The sequence below is a fragment of the Marmota marmota genome, unplaced genomic scaffold (genome assembly GCF_001458135.2).
Source record: "Marmota marmota marmota unplaced genomic scaffold, marMar, whole genome shotgun sequence".
NCBI lineage: Eukaryota > Metazoa > Chordata > Mammalia > Rodentia > Sciuridae > Marmota > Marmota marmota.
In genome coordinates this window covers 142,005-159,788 of record NW_025999992.1, presented here as the reverse complement: position 1 = coordinate 159,788, position 17,784 = coordinate 142,005, and the positions used below count along the sequence as shown (strand labels likewise).

The 17,784-nt window shown below is 50.3% G+C and overlaps 1 protein-coding gene across 10 annotated transcripts in view; it reads left to right on the top strand.

Moving 5' to 3' along the window:
- The window catches only part of Ldlrad4 (low density lipoprotein receptor class A domain containing 4), a 369,231-nt gene that overhangs the window by 326,519 nt on the left and 24,928 nt on the right, over positions 1-17,784 (top strand). For 7 of the 10 annotated variants that reach the window (XM_048806710.1, XM_048806715.1, XM_048806709.1 and 4 more), the window contains one exon: positions 17,281-17,435. In XM_048806710.1, the coding sequence (XP_048662667.1) occupies positions 17,281-17,435 (155 nt within the window). Of the gene's footprint in view, positions 1-9,355; positions 9,547-9,637; positions 10,240-17,280; positions 17,436-17,784 lie in introns of those variants that run through there. The other 3 variants (XM_015506025.2, XM_048806717.1, XM_048806716.1) reach the window with 3 other exon arrangements.

Sequence of the window (17,784 nt, the reverse complement as noted above, 5' to 3'; positions counted from 1 at the left end):
CATTCTTCTTTATGGGTGAGTAATAGTCTATTGTGTATATGTACCACATTTTCTTTATTCATTCATATGTTAAGGGCATCTAAGTTGTTTCCATAGTTTAGTTATTGTGAATTGGGCTACTATAAACATTGATGTGGCTGCGTCACTATGATATGCTGATTTTAAATCCCTTGGTTGTCTATGAGGAGTAGAGTAGCTGGGTCAAATGGTGGCTCCATTCTAAGTTTTCTGAGGAACCTCCATACTGCTTTCCACAGTGGTTGTACCAATTTGCAGTCCCATCAGCAATGTATGATGTACCTTTTCTCCACATTCTCAACGATATTTATTATTATGCCTATTCTTGGTAATTGCCATTCTGACTGGAGTGAGGTGGGATCTCAGTGTCCTTTTAATTTGCATTTCTCAGCTTTGCTTGTCTCTTTCTCTCATTCTCTGTAACACTGCCGACCTGCAGTTAAACGCGTTGCTCTCTTGGAGCTACCAGCCTCCTCTCAATTGCTTACTACCAAAATCACTCCTGTTTTTGCTCGTGCTTCCCCATATGCTATTCTAAATATATGCAGTTTCTTTGAGGGCAGTTTGCAGCTCTCTGTCCTCACAGCCCATCTCTCCCCCTGGGAAGAATCTCTTGAGTCACTGTTCCAGAGCTGGGGTGGGGAAATCCACTGCTTCTCTGAGTGGCCTCACCACTGGCTCTATGAGGCGGACACTGGGCAGGAACGGGAGCACCTGGTCTTCTCCGCCGGTCTCTCCTGCTGTAGAGCTGCCCTGTGAGCAAACCAAGGGCAGATGGGTCCCTGCTGCTCAGACTGCCATGCCTGCTGTACACCTTATTCCCTAAGACTGGGGGCAGGGAGAAGAGGGAAGAGCAGGGAAGCCCTCTCGACAGTAGTCACCTGTAATCTACCTCCAAACAGAGCCTGGCGACGCCTGACCCTCCCGGGAGACGCCAAGCCCTCCCTGGGATCTGGGGGACAAGGAACCTGGTTTTGTCCACAGCCACCCAGAGTGGGGCTTGCATCCTGCTGACCTGCAAGGGAGAGAGGAGGATAGAGTGTGGCTCCCGTGCCCCAGTTGCCCTCTGTTCTTATGGATATTTAGCAGATTTTCTTAAATAAATGTTTATTAATCTGCTGGGCCCCTTTGGAAAGTTTTCAGAGACGTTGAATGATTTCTTTCTTATAATTTTCACCAGTATGGCTGTTTTCCTGGGGAGTGGGTATGTAGAATGCCTCACCCCACTGTTCTGCAAGTACATCCTCCTGTATTACATTACAATTATGTTCAGTTTTAAACACAATATGTATATAGATAGATCATGATTTCCTTACATTAAAACTGAATTATACAGCAAATATTTCTTTTTAAGTTAGCAAAAGAAAGTCTTCTTTATGAAGAAGAATGAACATTATGGATTGTATTGACATTTAACTTAATTATATTTTTAATTAAAATTTAATGTTGCTATATATATATATTTTTTTTTTCTATTTTGGCATCTGGGATTGAACCCAGGGCCACTTAAACACTGAGCCACATTCCCAGCCCTTTTAAAATATATTTTATTTAGAGACAGGGTCTCAGTGAGTTCGTTAGTGCCTCACTAAATTGTTGAGGCTGGCCTTGAACTCGGCAATCCTCCTGCCTCAACCTCCTGAGCTGCTGGGATTACAGGCGTATACCTACCTAAAAGATGGCTATATTTAGAATCTCTAGCATAGAAGATCTGTTTTCACTCCCTTGTGAAAACTCTGGAATTTTTATTTTATTGTTGTTTCTTTGACCTTTTTTTTTTCAGTACCGGAGTTTAAATGCAGGGGCTCTTCCACTCCCACTGAGCTATGCCCCCCAGGCCTTTTTAATTTTTCATTTTGAGACAGGGTCTTGCTAAGTTGCCAAGGCTGGCCTTGAACTTGCCATCTCCTGTCTCAGCCTCTGGAGTGGCCACGGTCACAGGTGTGCACCACCACTCTTGCTGAGAATAACAGACATGATTAAGGGCACTTTAAACCCAAACAGAAAGGTTCCTGAAGTTACACTTAAACAAAGAAACCTGACCGACATCATATCACATCTGCGAGTGACCTTTTGGTTCTGATATTTTGCCGGTTCACCAATAAGATCTTGAAGCCACCAGCCCCTCCAGGTGCCCTGCGATTTTGTTTTCGGTGTACAGGCCAGTGAGTCCCTACATGGACAGGGCATTTTGAGTCAGAAAAGAAAAAAGAAAAGGTTGTGGACTCAATGAAGGAGAGCGGTGGGGAAGTCTGCCTTGTCACTGTGTTGTTTCCTTTTGTTCTGAAAACTCTGATTTTGATAAATATTCAAGTTTATTTTTATCTACCCTCTTGTGCAACTGAGTGAGTCTCCCCTGAGGTGCAGAGACTTCCTTCCCTAATGGCAGAGACAAATGGCCTCCATGCCCTCCCAGCCCTTCCTTGAACCCTGGTCTCCAAGAAGTCATTTGTCCCTTGGGTCTTTTAAATAAGACTTGTAGATTAAACCCCTTCTAGAAATAGGCTTTAGCTCAGGGGTCTGCCTTGGACCTGACACATTTAGCCTGATGTAGTTGTCAGGGACAGATTCTGGGGCCAGATTTCCTCGTTCCAAGTGCCACCATTGCCACTTAGTAGCTGTGTGACTTTGGACAAGGTATTAACTTCTCTGGGCCTCAGGTCTTCCATCTGTGAGACTGGAAAGACAACTAGTACTTACTCCATGGTCGTGGCAAATATTAAATGGCCTCATTAAGTGAGTTGAAGGGCTTTGAATGCTGGCTGGCATGGAGTGAGTCTAATTGTGAAGCTGTGATTGTTCTCTTTGGGGTTAAATGCTTCTCTTCCATGCTCACGGGACCCCATTCCTTTGTGCGTCCACTTGTTCTGGATGAGCACTGCACTGGGTGCTGCACCCAGTTGTACAGGTGGCTTCAGTAGCTTGCACTAGAGATATGTGAGAGATTTCAGAGGCAAGAACGCTTCCTGGCTTGCTTTTTGGCTCCCAGCTGATCTCAGTGAGTCGCACACAGTAGGTGTCCCAGGTTTGCTGTAGGCAGCTCTGTGCTGACATAAATGAGGACTGACTTCGTGCTGGAAGTTTTGGAGGACCTGACCCCAGAGAGCAGTGAAATCTTGTTTTTAAAGCATCTGTGCTAGGCTAGTTTCACAGTGTGGTTATAGAGCTGTATGTAGGGGGTGGTTTTAGATTCACTGGGTTTAGGGCCCGTGATTTCTCTAGTGTTTGCCTTACTATATGATCTGATGCAGTAACTGAAACTCTGGAACATGCCCTGATGTATTTCAACTTTAGAAGAAACCCATACTTTGGCCAAAGCTGCAGGATGTCTTGGGCACATCCTGGACACATTCTGGAACTTATAAGGGAGACAAAGAGGAGCTCCAGACATGAGAGCCCATGCCTTGCCCCCAAGTTCAGAGGGTCCAGGAAACACTGGTGTTAGCTAAGAGCCACGTCCCTAAAAGCTGTGAGAGAATGACCACACAGTAGTCCAGCACATTAGCATCAGCATGTACCTTCTGTGTTACCACACGTGTCCAAGAATGCATGACGTTGGCCTGACTATGGTGCTAGTGAGAGTGGGATGTCCATCTCTCAAGAAACAATCCAAGTTTTTTGTTGGTACCAGGGATTGAACCCAGGGGTGCGTAGCCACTGAGCCACATCCCCAACCCTTTTTATGTTTTATTTTGAGACAGGGTCTTGCTGAGTTGCTGAGGGTCTCAAGAAGTTGCTGAGGCTGGCCTTGAACTTGTGATCCTCCTGCCTCAGCCTCCCAAGCCACTGGGATTACAGGCATGTGCCACTGTGCCTGGAGCAATCTAAGTTTTTATGGTGTTAAGGACTAAGAACTAGAGTAGCAATGCCTAGGACCTGAGTTACAAACATCTGGAGCCTCGTGGTCTATGTCCTTCCCTGAAATGGGATGAATCACGAAGGGATCCAATCTTCCAGTGTTTGGATAAAATGGAGAAATGGACCATGTTTGAAAAGCAAAAATAAAAATTTCCCAAACAGTCACACCAAGTATTTTAAATATTAAAATATTCAGTGTGTTTTCATATTCACACAGTGTATGTGTGTGTGTTTCACCTGAAATGTGTGGGGGCGGGGGCACTCCTTTTCTTCCACTCCTTTAAAGGGGCCCTCCCCTTGATGATGCTCTCAGCCTCACAAACATGCCATCAGTAAGCCTCGTTGGTAGGGAAGCCTCGTGGGGCAAGCCAGCAGCTGCCACGCATGGGCTATGGAAAGCTGCTTCCAGAACTCTCAAGGGCCAGGAGTCTACTCTCCTGGCACGTGACCCTCTCAGGGAGGCAGGGGTGGGGTACGTGGAGAGAGTAAGGCCAGGCTCCTAGAAACAGAGCAGGACACCGTCATAGTTCTGCCTGTAAAGAAGCGTCTGCTCCTGGCCCTGGAGTTTCCCAGAGGGCTCCACTGGAATGCTCTCTTGCATGTGTTGTCCTGAAGTCCTCAGGGACTTTGGGAATTTTTTATGAAGAAGGTCAAATTCCTAGAAATTGCATCCCAACACCAGATCTCTGTTAGTACAGCCACTTGGCTTTCCTATTCTCGTGGCCCCTGACAACGCCTGTCAACTGCCGGTGCTCCTAAAGGTGCTGGAGGGTGAGGATCACCCATTAGCACAGGTGGGAGGAGATGGGACGCACCTGCCCTGTGGTTCCGGGTTGTGCCCTCGGCCAGGAGGGGGCGCTGTGCTCTTCACACACCCTCACTCACATGCTGAGTACCACCCTTACAATCATTGTTGAACAGCAACCATCAGCAGCAGGAGGCCTGGGTTCTGTTCCCACTTCCTCACTGCAGTGTGGACAAGTCACAGCTTCTCTACGTCCCAGGCTTCCTCACCTGCTCCTCAACTTGCAGGCTCCAGCTCAGGAGGTCTGGGAGGAGCACTCTGGGCCACGCCAGTGCTGCTGGTCCTCGGGCCACCCTCTGAGTACTGAGCATTGAATGTGTCCTTCATCCTCCCAAGCACTGTGGTGTAGACATTCTCAGTCTAATTTTATAGCTAGGAAAGTGTTCCAGCTCCGTCAAGTTAGGTGGCAAGACTAGAAGCCAGACCATGTCCAAGTGGCCCCTGAATTTAGCCACTGTTACTGCCCTCTCTCCTCCTCCGAGGTTTGGGAGACTAACTTTTCAAAGGTGTGTGATCCTCTTGGTGGGAGTAGCCTAGCCATCATGAAAACCTGTACCACCATCAACATAGAATAACATGTAATTCTTTTTTTCCCCTTTAGAAGAAAAAAAAAATGCCATCGTGGCGTAGATAACGTGTAAGATCAACTCTAAAACCAGTTAATACAGGGAGTACCACTGCAGATTAGGAAGTTATTAAATAAGGCTCTTTAATAAACTTTCAATCCACCTTGTTGGCTTGCCGGGTCCATAGAGTCGCACTCTTTTGAATTTGCAGGCGTTTCTGCCACACTAAGGCCGGTTGGAAGCACATGCGAACCATTTAGATCTCTCCATAAAGGCTTCTCTGTGTTGTGATTTTTAAAGCACTAAAGATACATTACTAAATTATTCCATGCTATAGGTTAATGTCCAGAAATATCAAACTATGCTGTTTGGGGTCTGTGGGAACACAGAGTTTGTGTTCTTTCCAAGTCCTCATTCATGACTGCAAGCATAACAAACTTGCTTAAAATGTACTGTTTTGTTTTCTAAAGGCCAAATTCCAGAGCTTAATTTTTATGTGGAAAATTTCATCTCAGAGCAAAATTTTATAGCATAGCTATAAACCTCAAAGGATGGGAATGTGTAGAGGACAGAGCCATCGATTCTTAACAGGGGTCACATTAGCAGACATTGGAGACACATCAAGTGGTCCCGGGAGCCCGTGGCAATGTGGAGATGTCCACGCTCCATCACGATCGGCAACTTAACACATCCCCTTAGTGTCCCAGAGAAATTGGGCATCAGGCTAAAAAAAATTTTTTTTAAATAAAAAAAATCAAAGTAAGTCCTTATCGGTCCGCCGACACCCTTGGGTTAATTTCGGGGGACTTCACGCTGCTGACTGTTGGCTCAGTCTGAGTTCACTGCGGGTGGGAGCTTCCCAACTCCTGCCCTCTCTTGCTACTGCTTGACTTGGACAAAACACTCACCTTCAGAGCCTCAGTCCTGTCACCTCTGAGGTGAGAATGAGAAAATGTACCCCCTGTGTTGGTATGCAGATGAAAGATCCAGTGCTTGCAAGTTCCTGGAACGCAGAGGTCAACCTCCCTAAAGGTCTGCAAACACTGGCCTTCTGATGCATGACCATTGAGAGGTTTTTCTAACTCTTCAAATGCTCTTCTTCTACGAGAACGTCTTGTGCGGGAACACGGCACCCGTCGAGGGCTGGGTGCAGAGGGAGGGAGGGGACAGGTGGGACCCAGAGCCCAGGATGATGAAATCAAGGATGGCGCCAGCCTCAATGCTGCCTGGGTCATATAAGAAAGAGAGAGAGGCAGGTCTAGTAGAGCACCCCTTTGTCCCCAAATGAACTGAGGGCCCTAATTATTTCCCTCCCAGCCCTGGAGCTGGTAGCCCAGCAGCTGTCCTGTGCTGCCCCTGTTGGCCATTCAGGGCACCAAGGCTCCAGCAGCCTCAGCTGGTCCCATTCTGATCCTGGCTGGAAGCCAGTCCTTTGAGCCTGTTGGGTCCCTTAAATAAGCAATGAGCTGTGGATGGAGCCTGAGCCCAGTCAGGCCCCCCAGACAGCTTCTCTGGGGAAGGGCTTTGCAGGTCCAGTGCTCCTCCTCTTAAGGGCCATAAATGGTTAGTAAACATTGGTCAGGTAGATGAAGGAACCAAAGGCCCTTCTAGGCAGTGTCCCTTTGCTGGTGAAGGCAGAGGCTCTCACTGCTAGCAAACCCCTGTGCAAACGTCCATCTCAGGTGACCCCACCCAGCACCCTTTCCCAGGCCTCTGCTGTATACAGGGGAGCCTCATAAAGCTCCGAGACACTGTTAGCCCACAGTAGTAAAATTGGTCAGCCCACCAGGGAGCTTGCCCTTTTAAAGATGTAGTTTCAATGTCCCCCACACCCCTGAGTTGTGCGAGCTGCCGGGTTCTCTGAATGGAGGGGAAAGAAATACGGTTAAAAAGCCCAGTGGTTCTCGTACTGTGGTGGCCAGCCGGAGCGAGGTGTGTGTTGGAGTCTGAACCCCTGCATCGTGGCGTGGCCTTGGAACCTTCTTCCTGAAGCATCCCTTTCAGGTGGTGCTCAGAAAGGGAGGAGACCAGAAGCCAAGAGCATCACCTGGAGATCGAGCCCACCCCTCTGTGCACGGGGCAGAGGGACGCTGTGCCGGTTGGGCCAGGCAGTGTGGTGCGCACCTCTGGACTCAAGCCGAGCCAGGGGTGCCCGTGGACACGTGGGCAGCAAGGGTGCAGAGCCACCCACTGGAATGCGAGGCAGCCGCTGGGGAGGGGTGTGTGTACTCGTGTGTGTGCATATGGCAAGGTGTGCGGAACGGTTTAAAGCTAAACTTTCATCCATGAAGCCAAAAGTTTTACACATGAAGCAGTGAGAACATTCCACCGAATGGACACGGTACTTAATTAAGATGGGCTCCCAGGATCAAAATGCTCAGGGGTGGCCAGTCATGGCAGTGAAAAGCCTGTTGGTTTCTAGAATGCACGATGTCCTCACTGTGAGCAACATCAGCCCCAGAGCGGCCTCCTACCATCTGTCTCCAAGTGCAGGTACGTCCACTTGCAAGGGGCAGAAGAGAGTGTTAGAGAACAGGCCTGTGCATGGGTCATGCCATCTGACACCTGGACTGCCATCCTCAGCTGGCCAGGACCCCCTGGGCTCCAGGGACCAGGGAGAGCATGGGACCTAGCAGGCCCTCCTTGAAGTGGAAACAGTTTCCAGCTCTTTTGGAAGCTGGCTTTTCTTTTGAGGAGCCTTCTGTGTGCTGGGGTGGCTCTCCAGCCGACTCCTGAGCACTCTCCTTGTCCACCCAGAAGTGTGACTGAGAAAGTGTTGGGAGAAGAACTGGGGAGGGGGCTGCATTTTTAATCTGGAAATTGCTCGAGAACAATTGCACTGTTTTGATTCACCTGTGCAACTGTAGACAGCTATTCATGTTCTTGTTGAAATTCTCCTGTTTCTTTCTTTTTTGGTATCAAGGATTGAACCCAGGGGTGCTTAACCACTGAGCCACATCCCTAACCCTTTGTATATCTCACTTTGAGACAAGGTCTCACTAGGTGTGATGGTGCATGCCTATAATCCCAGCGGCTCCCGAGACTGAGGCAGAAGGATCTTGAGTTCAAAGCTGCCTCAGCAACTGTCTCTAAATAAGATGTTAAAAAAAGGGCTGGGGATGTGGCTCAGTGGTTAAAGCCTCTGGGTTCAATCCCTACTACTTCCCCACAAAGAAAGAGACAAGGACTCACTAAGTTGCTTAGGGCCTTGCTAAGTTGCTGAGGCTGACCTTGAACTTGCAATCCTCCTGCCCCAGCCTCCCGAGCCACTGAAACTGCAGATGTGTATCACCATGCCTGGCAACCTGTTTATTTTAGCTATGTAAACCCCTGAAAAAGTCTCCTTGGTGACTCTCCTGTCTCTTTCCTGCCCTGCTCCCAATTGTTAGGACAGAGTGAGTGATGTCTTCTGGCCACCTGAGGACCCAGTGGTGACATCAATGCCCGGCCCTTGCTGTCATGCCTCCCGGTGACGCGCCCAGGCAACAGCAGGATGGCTGCTGACGTCACTGTCCTCGTTTCTAATGGTAGTAACCAACAGAGTTTAGTTTTGCTTTGACAACTCCTCCTACAGCCAAAACTATTGTTACAGCCCACATGCCATCCCTATTTGCCCTAAATAAGGAAAAACAAAGGCTATTCTGGGCTCAGAGCAGAGCTCGGCTGGGGTTATTTGCAGTGCTACCATGGCGCGCTGCCCCTGCACTGTGGCTGCCCCATGATTTTTCCCCCAAAACTGCGACAGACATACAGCCTGCCCTGAAGTCTCCTTGCACAGCCGGAGCCTCAGGGTGCACGGGAGGTGCTTTACCCACGTGTGAAACAAACCGTTCAGACGGGGGAGAAAGTCTGTGCCTCTGTGCTGGTGCAGAATGAGCTGGAGAAAGCACTCCCCGAAAGTCTCTGCCCTCCTGTTGGCATCGCCCTCTCCCATCACCTGGGATTTGCCTTCCTTTTTCTAATTTCAGGACCTTATGAACTAAAACTGCATAGTGAGAAGGAGAGTCCTGACTTTAAAGAACCCTCTGTGTCTATGTGCAGGGCCATACATTGGGAGGGAGTGACGAGGGGGAGGGGAGAGGCTGTTTCCTGCTGTGGTTATGACATCGCCAGGCACTGGTCTCCAGCTCCGGCTCCGTGGCTGTGCTAGGAGAGCTGGGGAGAGCTGCTGCCATCCGTTAGACTCTGGGGACAGGCGAGCCCAGGGAGCACAGCCTGCAGCCCGAGAGCTCTGGGAGCTGGATCCGCATCAGACACGCACGCAAGGCTGACGTCCCTGCTGCCGGGTGTGCTGCCTCGGTAAGCACCCTCTCCATTTTTTCAGCTCTGAGAGCTTCCAGCAGAGATGAAGGAAACTCGCCCTGTGTTTAGATTTGCAGATTTCCTTATATCTGCCTGGTTTGGTTTGATATTTGCCTGTTAAAAAGATCATTGAACTTGATAGAACAAGACGAACCGTCTGGCTGCGTCGTGCTCGCCTGTGTGTGTGTGCCGAGTCTGGGTGTGAGGCTAAATCTGAGAGACGCAGACTAATCACTGGTACATGCTGCTGTCAACAACACCAGGTCTCCACATGGGAGACCCTGGACTTGTTCTCTGCTCAGTGACACTGCTGGCTTCCTGCGCAGAGCTCCTGATTTCTGTTGATGGCAGTTGATAATTGGTAGCCACAGTCTGCGGTCGGAGCCACAGCATTCGAGTCTAGCACCTGGGCTGGGCCCCGCTGATACAGTAGAGAGAGTGAGAGAGACAGAAACACACACACACACACACACACACCCACTCACACACTCTCCCACACCCCACACCGGCTATAACTGTAGCTCTGAGCTGCCTGGAGAGGAGATTGCTGAAGCTGAGAGATGCTTTGAACTTGGGGGACTGCGTCACAGTTGGACCCCCCCCTTGCAGAGGACCTGATTATGTCCAGTGACCACCTGAACAACAGCACACTGAAGGAGTCTCAGTTTAAAGACCTGTTCTTTCAAAAAGGTACATTTGCAAAGGCAGCTCTGGGCAATGCATGCTTGGTGGCTCTGTTGTGGCTCTTCCTGAAGTTGGGTGTGAGGACAGAGTGGAGGAGAGCACAAGTCCTCAAGAAGTTTTTCTCTGCCTCTGAGGGGTCTGTCAATTCGGAACCTTCTTCTGGGGCCGGGAGGGGGGACTCTTGGGAAGAGGCATTTCAGGCTTTCTCATTTTCTTTGGAGTCTGCAGTTAGCTTGTTCCTGTTGGAGGTGTTTTGCATAATTACTCAGGTTTGTTTTTGGGAGTTGTGTGTGTTTTTTCAAATTCTCTGTCCATGAGACTGAAACCTCCCCTGGAAATCCTCTTACTCATTGATGGGCACTTTTTTTTATTTTGCCATCCTGAGTTGTTAGAGACAGTGTTAAAAGATGTCTCTCTCTCAGGACGTGATGCGTTCATTGGATAGTCTTTCAGATCATCAAGGTAGTTACAGCAGACATTAGGGAAGAGAACTGTGACTCCGAGGGTGACAGACAGCCAGAGAAAGGGAGAGGCAGACAGACAGACAGCTGGGCAGGAAGCACCCCAAAGTCACTGCTCTGGTTGTGAAGAAGGCGGTTCCACGTGCAGCTGTATCCTTCTGATACTTTCCTAAATTAATAACGTGGAGGTGGGGTGAGGGTGGATTTTAAATGAATCCTATAGGGGAATCATGGTTTCAGGGATGTATTTTTTTTTCCATTTATAGCATAGCAGGAGGATAGACTTTTAAAAGGTTTGTAATTGCTCTTACTCCTCTGCTGTTTTTTTTTTTTTTTCTTTTCTGCCCCAGAAAACCCTGTCAGTCATCTTTGATTGGGACATGTTTAGGTAAATTTCTTTCTAAAGAGATTCAGAAAACTCTTAGATTCTAAAATCCGTGGTGAAGGGGCTGATATCTCGGACGGATGCTTGGGCCTTAGGTGTTTGGCCACCTGGATGGACTCAGAGACTGCATTCTAGGAATTCCTTAGCCTGTCTAGTTCTACTTCTTGCTGACTGCTCCCAGCCTGCCAGGGCCATCAGGGGCGCCTGGCTGGGACTGGATTCAGGTGATGTGTCTGGGCCACACCTGGCCCTGCACTTTTAATTTCTCCACCTCCAGATCTGTGTCTCTTCTAATTTCATTTTCATACAAACCGTCTTGTGTAAATATAATGAATATAAATAGGAGCGTATAAGCAGGTAACTTATAGCAACCATGAGCCTCTGTTTTCAGCAACAGTTCACACCTCCTGAGTAGGACTCTTGGTAATTGGTACGAAATATGAAAACCTTGGGCAAAGCTCCAGCAACGTGGAAGCCATTAGTGAGTGTTTGGCAGGATTTGGTTCTATGCTGGATGCTGTTCAGGCGAGTCGGGCCATTGAAGCCCCTTTGTCAACTTCCAAATCACCCGCACCAACTTTGTGCCAGGACACTATGGAAGAAAGAGCTAGAGATCCTCCCAGGGGTCACTCTGTGGGAGAGGAAGACCAGAAAATGGGCACTGTCAAGACAGCAGCAGTGGTGCACTAGGTTTTAGTGTGTGCAGGGGGATGGCCCACCATTAAGGGGGTGGAGAAGAGCTTATCAAGGAAGATACAGCCAACAGGTAGCACCAACTCTGGGTATTTCTGTGGGTCTCCCCTCCCCGCTTTCTTTCGTTCTACTGATTGTAAGCAAAATTGGTGTAAGTCAGTCTACCTCCAGGGAAATGCAATTCAGAAGATATAACACAGTCTTGCTCTAGAGTCCTCTGAACTTCCAGCTGTGCAGTCCTTCTCCTAGCACAGGCTGGACATCCCCCTCATCTCTGGTGTTTAATGAGTGTGAATTTTCATTCAACCATTAAAATCTCCAAGAGTATTTTTATACTAACAGTTCACAAACTTGAGGCAATTATAGTCTAAGTAGATTCCAACTCCTGCCCCCATCCGTCTTCCTGCCACCACCGCCGCCTGGTCTCTGTAGGATTTTGGAAAGAATTTACCAGCCTTTAGGAACATTCAGCACTTTAAAAGTGTCATGGAGCCATAAATAAAGAGCAAGACACCCCCAAGGCTGTCATCTTATCACCACACCCGTCTCTGCCGAGCAGGACACAGACAGGAAGGAGAGGCAGACAGAAGATCACTGTGCAGGAAGCAGAGCAGGCCAGCCAGATGCGGGTGGGTCAGCTGCGAGGCCTGAGCGGGGGTAGGAGAGCTTGTGTGGCAGGGGCTCCCCGGGGGGTGACATGCTAGTCACGGCCTCTGTCCTCCCAGGGGATTGCGGCTCTGTTGGCAGGGGGGTGTTGTTGGTAATCCTGGGAGGGGGACCAGTGGCCAGTGGCCAGCCCCACTGGTGACACAACTATGTTCTGTGTTGAAACTTTTCCAAATGCTGCGAAGGTGTTTATTTGGCCTGCTGGAAGGAAGGACAAATGAGGGACCCAGGCTCCCCTGGGCACACATAACACATCTGGAGCTGAGAAATAATGAAGCATTCAGAAACCGGGGCGCCCCCAGGGACTGCCGTGTGAATGGGGGAGGACCAGCGGCAGGTGGTGCCAGGCGCCCCACAGTGGAAACGGGTGCTATATTGGGATCTGAGGTGGTACAACCACCCTGCCCCAGACTCCTGTAAAAATAGTAGGGACGCTCATGCCTCTAGTATGATTCAGCTGGATCCCACTGAACCGGGACTAGACCCGCAGCCTCCTCGCACCTTCTTCTCTTCCTGTAACTCTCCCCTCTGCAGCTTGGGATTTCTTGGAGATGTTTCTATAAAAACAGGACGGCCATCATCACTGCCGTCACTGTCACTGCTTTACAGTAATGAAATAAGGTGCCTCGGTGACTTCCTGTAAGCTTTGGGCCAGATTCGTCATGCAGTGTCTGTGTTTGAATGGCAGTGACTCACCCATTATGGCACCATGAACTCTGACCCCACAAGGGGAGGGACATGGCAACCTGACTTTGGCCTGTTCTGTGATGTTCTTCTGTTGACACCCGTAGCTACTGAAGGCAAGGAAAAGGGACCGGTGGGGTGTGTTTAGAATCCACACTGGCACATGAAGTTTTGGAAATCCCAAAGCATCCTGTTATTTTCTTAGGATCCTGCTATTTCTGCGGGCTAGGAAAAAATGTCTTAACAGAATTCATCCTCTTCACCGCCTCCTTACCCAGCCCACCCTCCAGAACCAAAACCAAACCCACCGGCATCTCTCCTCTCCATGTCCCCACACACGTCCCCACCCCACCACGTCCCTGCCCGCGGAGGCCCTTAGAATTCTCCCGTGTGGAATGAGCGGAAAGATGTGTGGGGGCCGCTCACCTCCCTGGTGGGCCTGCCGGGGTGCAGGGAGAGGCCATCCCAACACCAGCAGGATGGGCGCGAGGAGTGCCACAGGGACCCGGCCTGCTGCCGCTACGCTCAGTGGTTAGGACAGAAGCCTTGGGCACCGGGCATCCCCCGGGGTCCTCTTGCCTGCAGGAAGAGCTGCCTCTCACATCTGGGCAGAGTGCTTCGGTAGCTCAGGCTCGACTATCTCCCCAGGGTGCCAGCTGGGCCACTTGCCTTGGCGCAGGGACCTCTGGGGACCTTATTTCTGCTTCCATAAGCCTCTGAGCATACCTGTGTCCTGGTCCTCACCCAGTAGAGCCTGTGAACTGCAAGGTTGCTGAACATCCTGAGTGCCACGGCTGCAGCTGCTGTGGCATCCTCATGCATGATGCCCCAGGGCCCTGGCTCAGATACCGCATCTCAGCCCAGCAGGGCCAGTTCCGCCAGTGCAACGGGTGTGTGAGAAAGTTGGAGACTCTCAACCTAAGGAAGAGCTGTCCACTCTGAAAGAAAGATGGTCTGTAGAGAGAGTAAGTCTACATACGGTTTCACACAACCAAGATCTTTCTCCCCCTCACTTGAGTTTTAAAATAATAGATGATCTTCCAGACATACAGAATGTTCTGTGCTGTCTTCAACCAAAAGAAGAGTAAAATTCAGAGCAAATAGATTTAAATATAAAAATACAAATTACAGAAGTCCTAGAAGAAAACATAGTTTTAGAATATTGACGACAACTTCAAACAGGAAGCTTAGAAGCCATAAAGGAAAAAGACAGAAAATATTCAATGTCATGACAATTTATGTCACGTGCAAGTAAAACTAACACGGACGAATATGATTATGAGAAAGGAAAAGACAAATTACCATAACCATAGGAAAAGATTGGAAATTACTGGTAATCGGGGAGATACAAATTGAAACAAGGTAAGTATTTTTTGTCTGTCAGATTGGTATAAATTAAAAGGGCAAGTCTCCAGAGATGACAAGGGCATGGGAACATGCCCTCTTCCTGCAATTACCCAGTGTAGCCTTTGCATATGGAGGTTTTCAGAAGCCACAGGACAAACCATGATAAAATTTAAGATAAAATTCCTTTGTGTGTGTGTGTGTGTTTGTACTGGGGATTGAACCCAGGGGTGCTCTACCATCTACCACTGATCTACATCCCCAGCCCTTTTTAATTTTATTTTGAGATAGGGTCTAAGTTGCTGAGCCTGGCCTCAAACTTGTGATCCTCTTGTCTCAGCCTCCCAAGTTGCTGGGATTACAGCCCTATGCTATCCTGCCTGGCAAAATTCCACTTATAAGGAATCTTTCTGTGGGCATATTGACAAATGCGTACTATCACACACATGTGCACAGACACACATGCACACTCTTCTTCTGGTCATAAGAAGAAGGAAAAACAGCAGACCCCTAAGCATCGGCCAGCTGGAGAATGTGACTCGCATGGATGTGTGTTCTGCAATGGACGACGTCCTTCAAGAACAAGGTTGATTTACCTGTGTTCTTGTTTAGAGACGTCTGTGATGGATTAAGTGGAAAAAACAGAGCAATACATTGCACAGCGATCCCACTAATTAAAATGCAGTAGCCAGGGCTGGGGGCGTGTCAGCGGTAGATACTAGCCTAACAGGTAGTGAGGCCCCCGTCCATCCCAGCTCGGTGGACAGGGCAGGCGCCGGATTCAGTAGTGTGTACTCCGTATTGTTTGAATTTGCAAGACATTTGGTTATTTTTATAACAAAAATCCTTTTCACAGGAGACACAATTAGACAAATAATGCTCATAGAATTAAGGAAACGAAATTTGTGATCTGCTCTGCATAGCTTTCCGTGTTCAAGGAAAGATGGCCTAGGAAGATGTCCTCTGGGTATAGTGTTGACCCTGAGGCCTGTGTGTGGGACCCCTTGCGGTCACCCTCACATTCCTCTCCCTCTGTTTCCACAGAGTAGTGAAACTATCTTGAGAAAAGAGACCCCCTGTGACCCTGTGGCACGCTTTACCCTGAAAGGCAGCTTGTGAATCTCCTGCTACTTACCTGTCGATGAGGAGCTGTTAAACCAGATGTGGTTGGGGTTCCATCTGTCCCCGTGTCCATGGCTCTGGCCTGATCAGTGTGAGCACCCTGCCTCATAACTAGCTCATTGCTGGTGCCACCACCCGCAGGTTGGAGGCTGGCCCTTGACGTAGAACCCAGGGCTCCTCGCAGCTATCCTTGTTGTCCTGTGTGGCCAGTGTAGCTCTCTGTCCATCAGTGGTGGCTGTCCTCGGGGGAGCCCACCCTAGGCCACATGCCCGAGCTCCTGCTCTGGGCCCAGGTGTGCTCTGGTCATTGATCAGTCAACCTCACTTCAGAGCCACTTCCAGGTGCCACCAGGTGCCAGACACCAGGAGCACTGAGTCAGTAACAGGAGCTCGTTGTCACACTTTCACAAAAAGCAGGCAGAAAACACATGAAGCTGTGCCTAGTGTCAGAAGAGGTGAAGTGGGTGCAGACAGGCAGCTGGGGAGTCATGTGGAGCATGGGGGTGAGGTCCTGAGAGACACAGGGTCAAGGCCAGGCATCCCAGACCTGGGAAGGCATGTGCCAAGGACAAGAGTCCTGGACATAGTGTGTCTAAGTCAGCAAACATGTCACGGTTCCCACAGCCTGTGGGCATAGAGTCCCTTGATTTGTGGACCCCAGCTGCAGTGGTCCCCAGCCCTGCTCTCTGCAGGCAATCTTGGTCTTTTCCAGAAGGTGCCCACCATGAAAATTTCTAGTAAACCCTGGACCTTTAGGGGAACATAAATTGGGGAGATTCCTCCCTATAGGAAAGAGCACTCAGGCAGGCTTCCGGGCTGATCTCTGCACCAGGCCTCAGGGGTTGTCCAGAGCAAAGGCAGGTACTCAGGGGGGTGAGGAGCCTGGCCCTGGGCATTGGCTGCCGGTCCCCAGAGCCACTCTGGGCATTGCCTCCTGGGCCTCCTTGAGTCATCCGAGTCCAGCGGAAAGAGCTGAACTCCTTGTGGCCTTTCACTGGCAGCGAGGGTGCCCTGGCCTGTGTCCTGGGCCTCAGCGGCTCCCCATGCAGTGCATCTGCAGCTCTCAGCTCCCAGCTCTTTTCTGGGGTGCACGCAGCACTGGCCAGGCTCTTAGAGGAAGGTGGAGGATGTCATCTGGCAGGATGGGGGAGAAGACGACTGGAGCCTGGGCTTCAGCTTCCAAGGGCAGGCGGGTGGACAGGTGACTGCTCAGCACCAGGGGGTGGCCATGCAGCCTGCCATGGCAAGCTCTTGGGCTGGCTGTGGACTCTCCCCTGACCACAGGGCAGTCATCACCAGCAGCTCTGGAGCCAACAGGACAACTTTATTAAGGGCCCCTCATGAGATTGCAAAAGCAAAGTCCAGGAATAGTGTTTGGCAGCGCCTCGGGCCGCTGGAAAAAGCCCCCTCTCAGGGTATCCTCAAGACAAGGAAGCCAGTCTGGAGGTGATCTTGGGCAGTGGGCCTGCACCTGACCTTGGTGTAGCTGGAGCTCAGGCTTCAGCGTTCCTCCAGCCCCAGGTGTCCCAGTCATGTGCCAGCTCGGCCACTGCGCTCATTTTCTTCTTCTTCGAGTGGGGTCGTGGTTTTTGTCTGCTGTGGTCATACGGGGCCCTTGCCGCCTGGCTGTGCTAACTGCCCAGGCCGGGTCCCCTGCAGGGCGGAGGCTCACACTGTCCTCTTCTCCCGCAGCGGAGCTGGAGTTCGCCCAGATCATCATCATCGTCGTGGTGGTCACGGTGATGGTCGTGGTCATCGTCTGCCTGCTGAATCACTACAAGGTCTCCACGCGGTCCTTCATCAACCGCCCGAGCCAGAGCAGGAGGCAGGAGGACGGGCTGCAGCCGGTGAGTGTGGCCTGGGCTGCTCCAGGGTTCCGCTGGTACCTTCTTGGGCTCCAGAAGTCAAGTGGGTCAGACTTTCACATCAGCCGCTGTGGTTCGGGGAAGTTGAGGGCGTAGGGAAAAGCACATACATCCTAAGTGTTCAGCACCCATTTCACAAAGAGACATGGCAGTCCCCCGGAAACCTGCTCTGGTCCCTCCCAGGCTGCCCACTGCCTGGAAGCGGTCTGTGGCACAGGCTAGCCCAGCCAGCTCTTGAACCCTGCATCCCCTGGGAGCCCTGCAGGGGGCGCTGCTCTCCCTCGGCATTAGATTTGGGTAGTTAGGTTGAAATCTGCTCTTCAACTTGGCC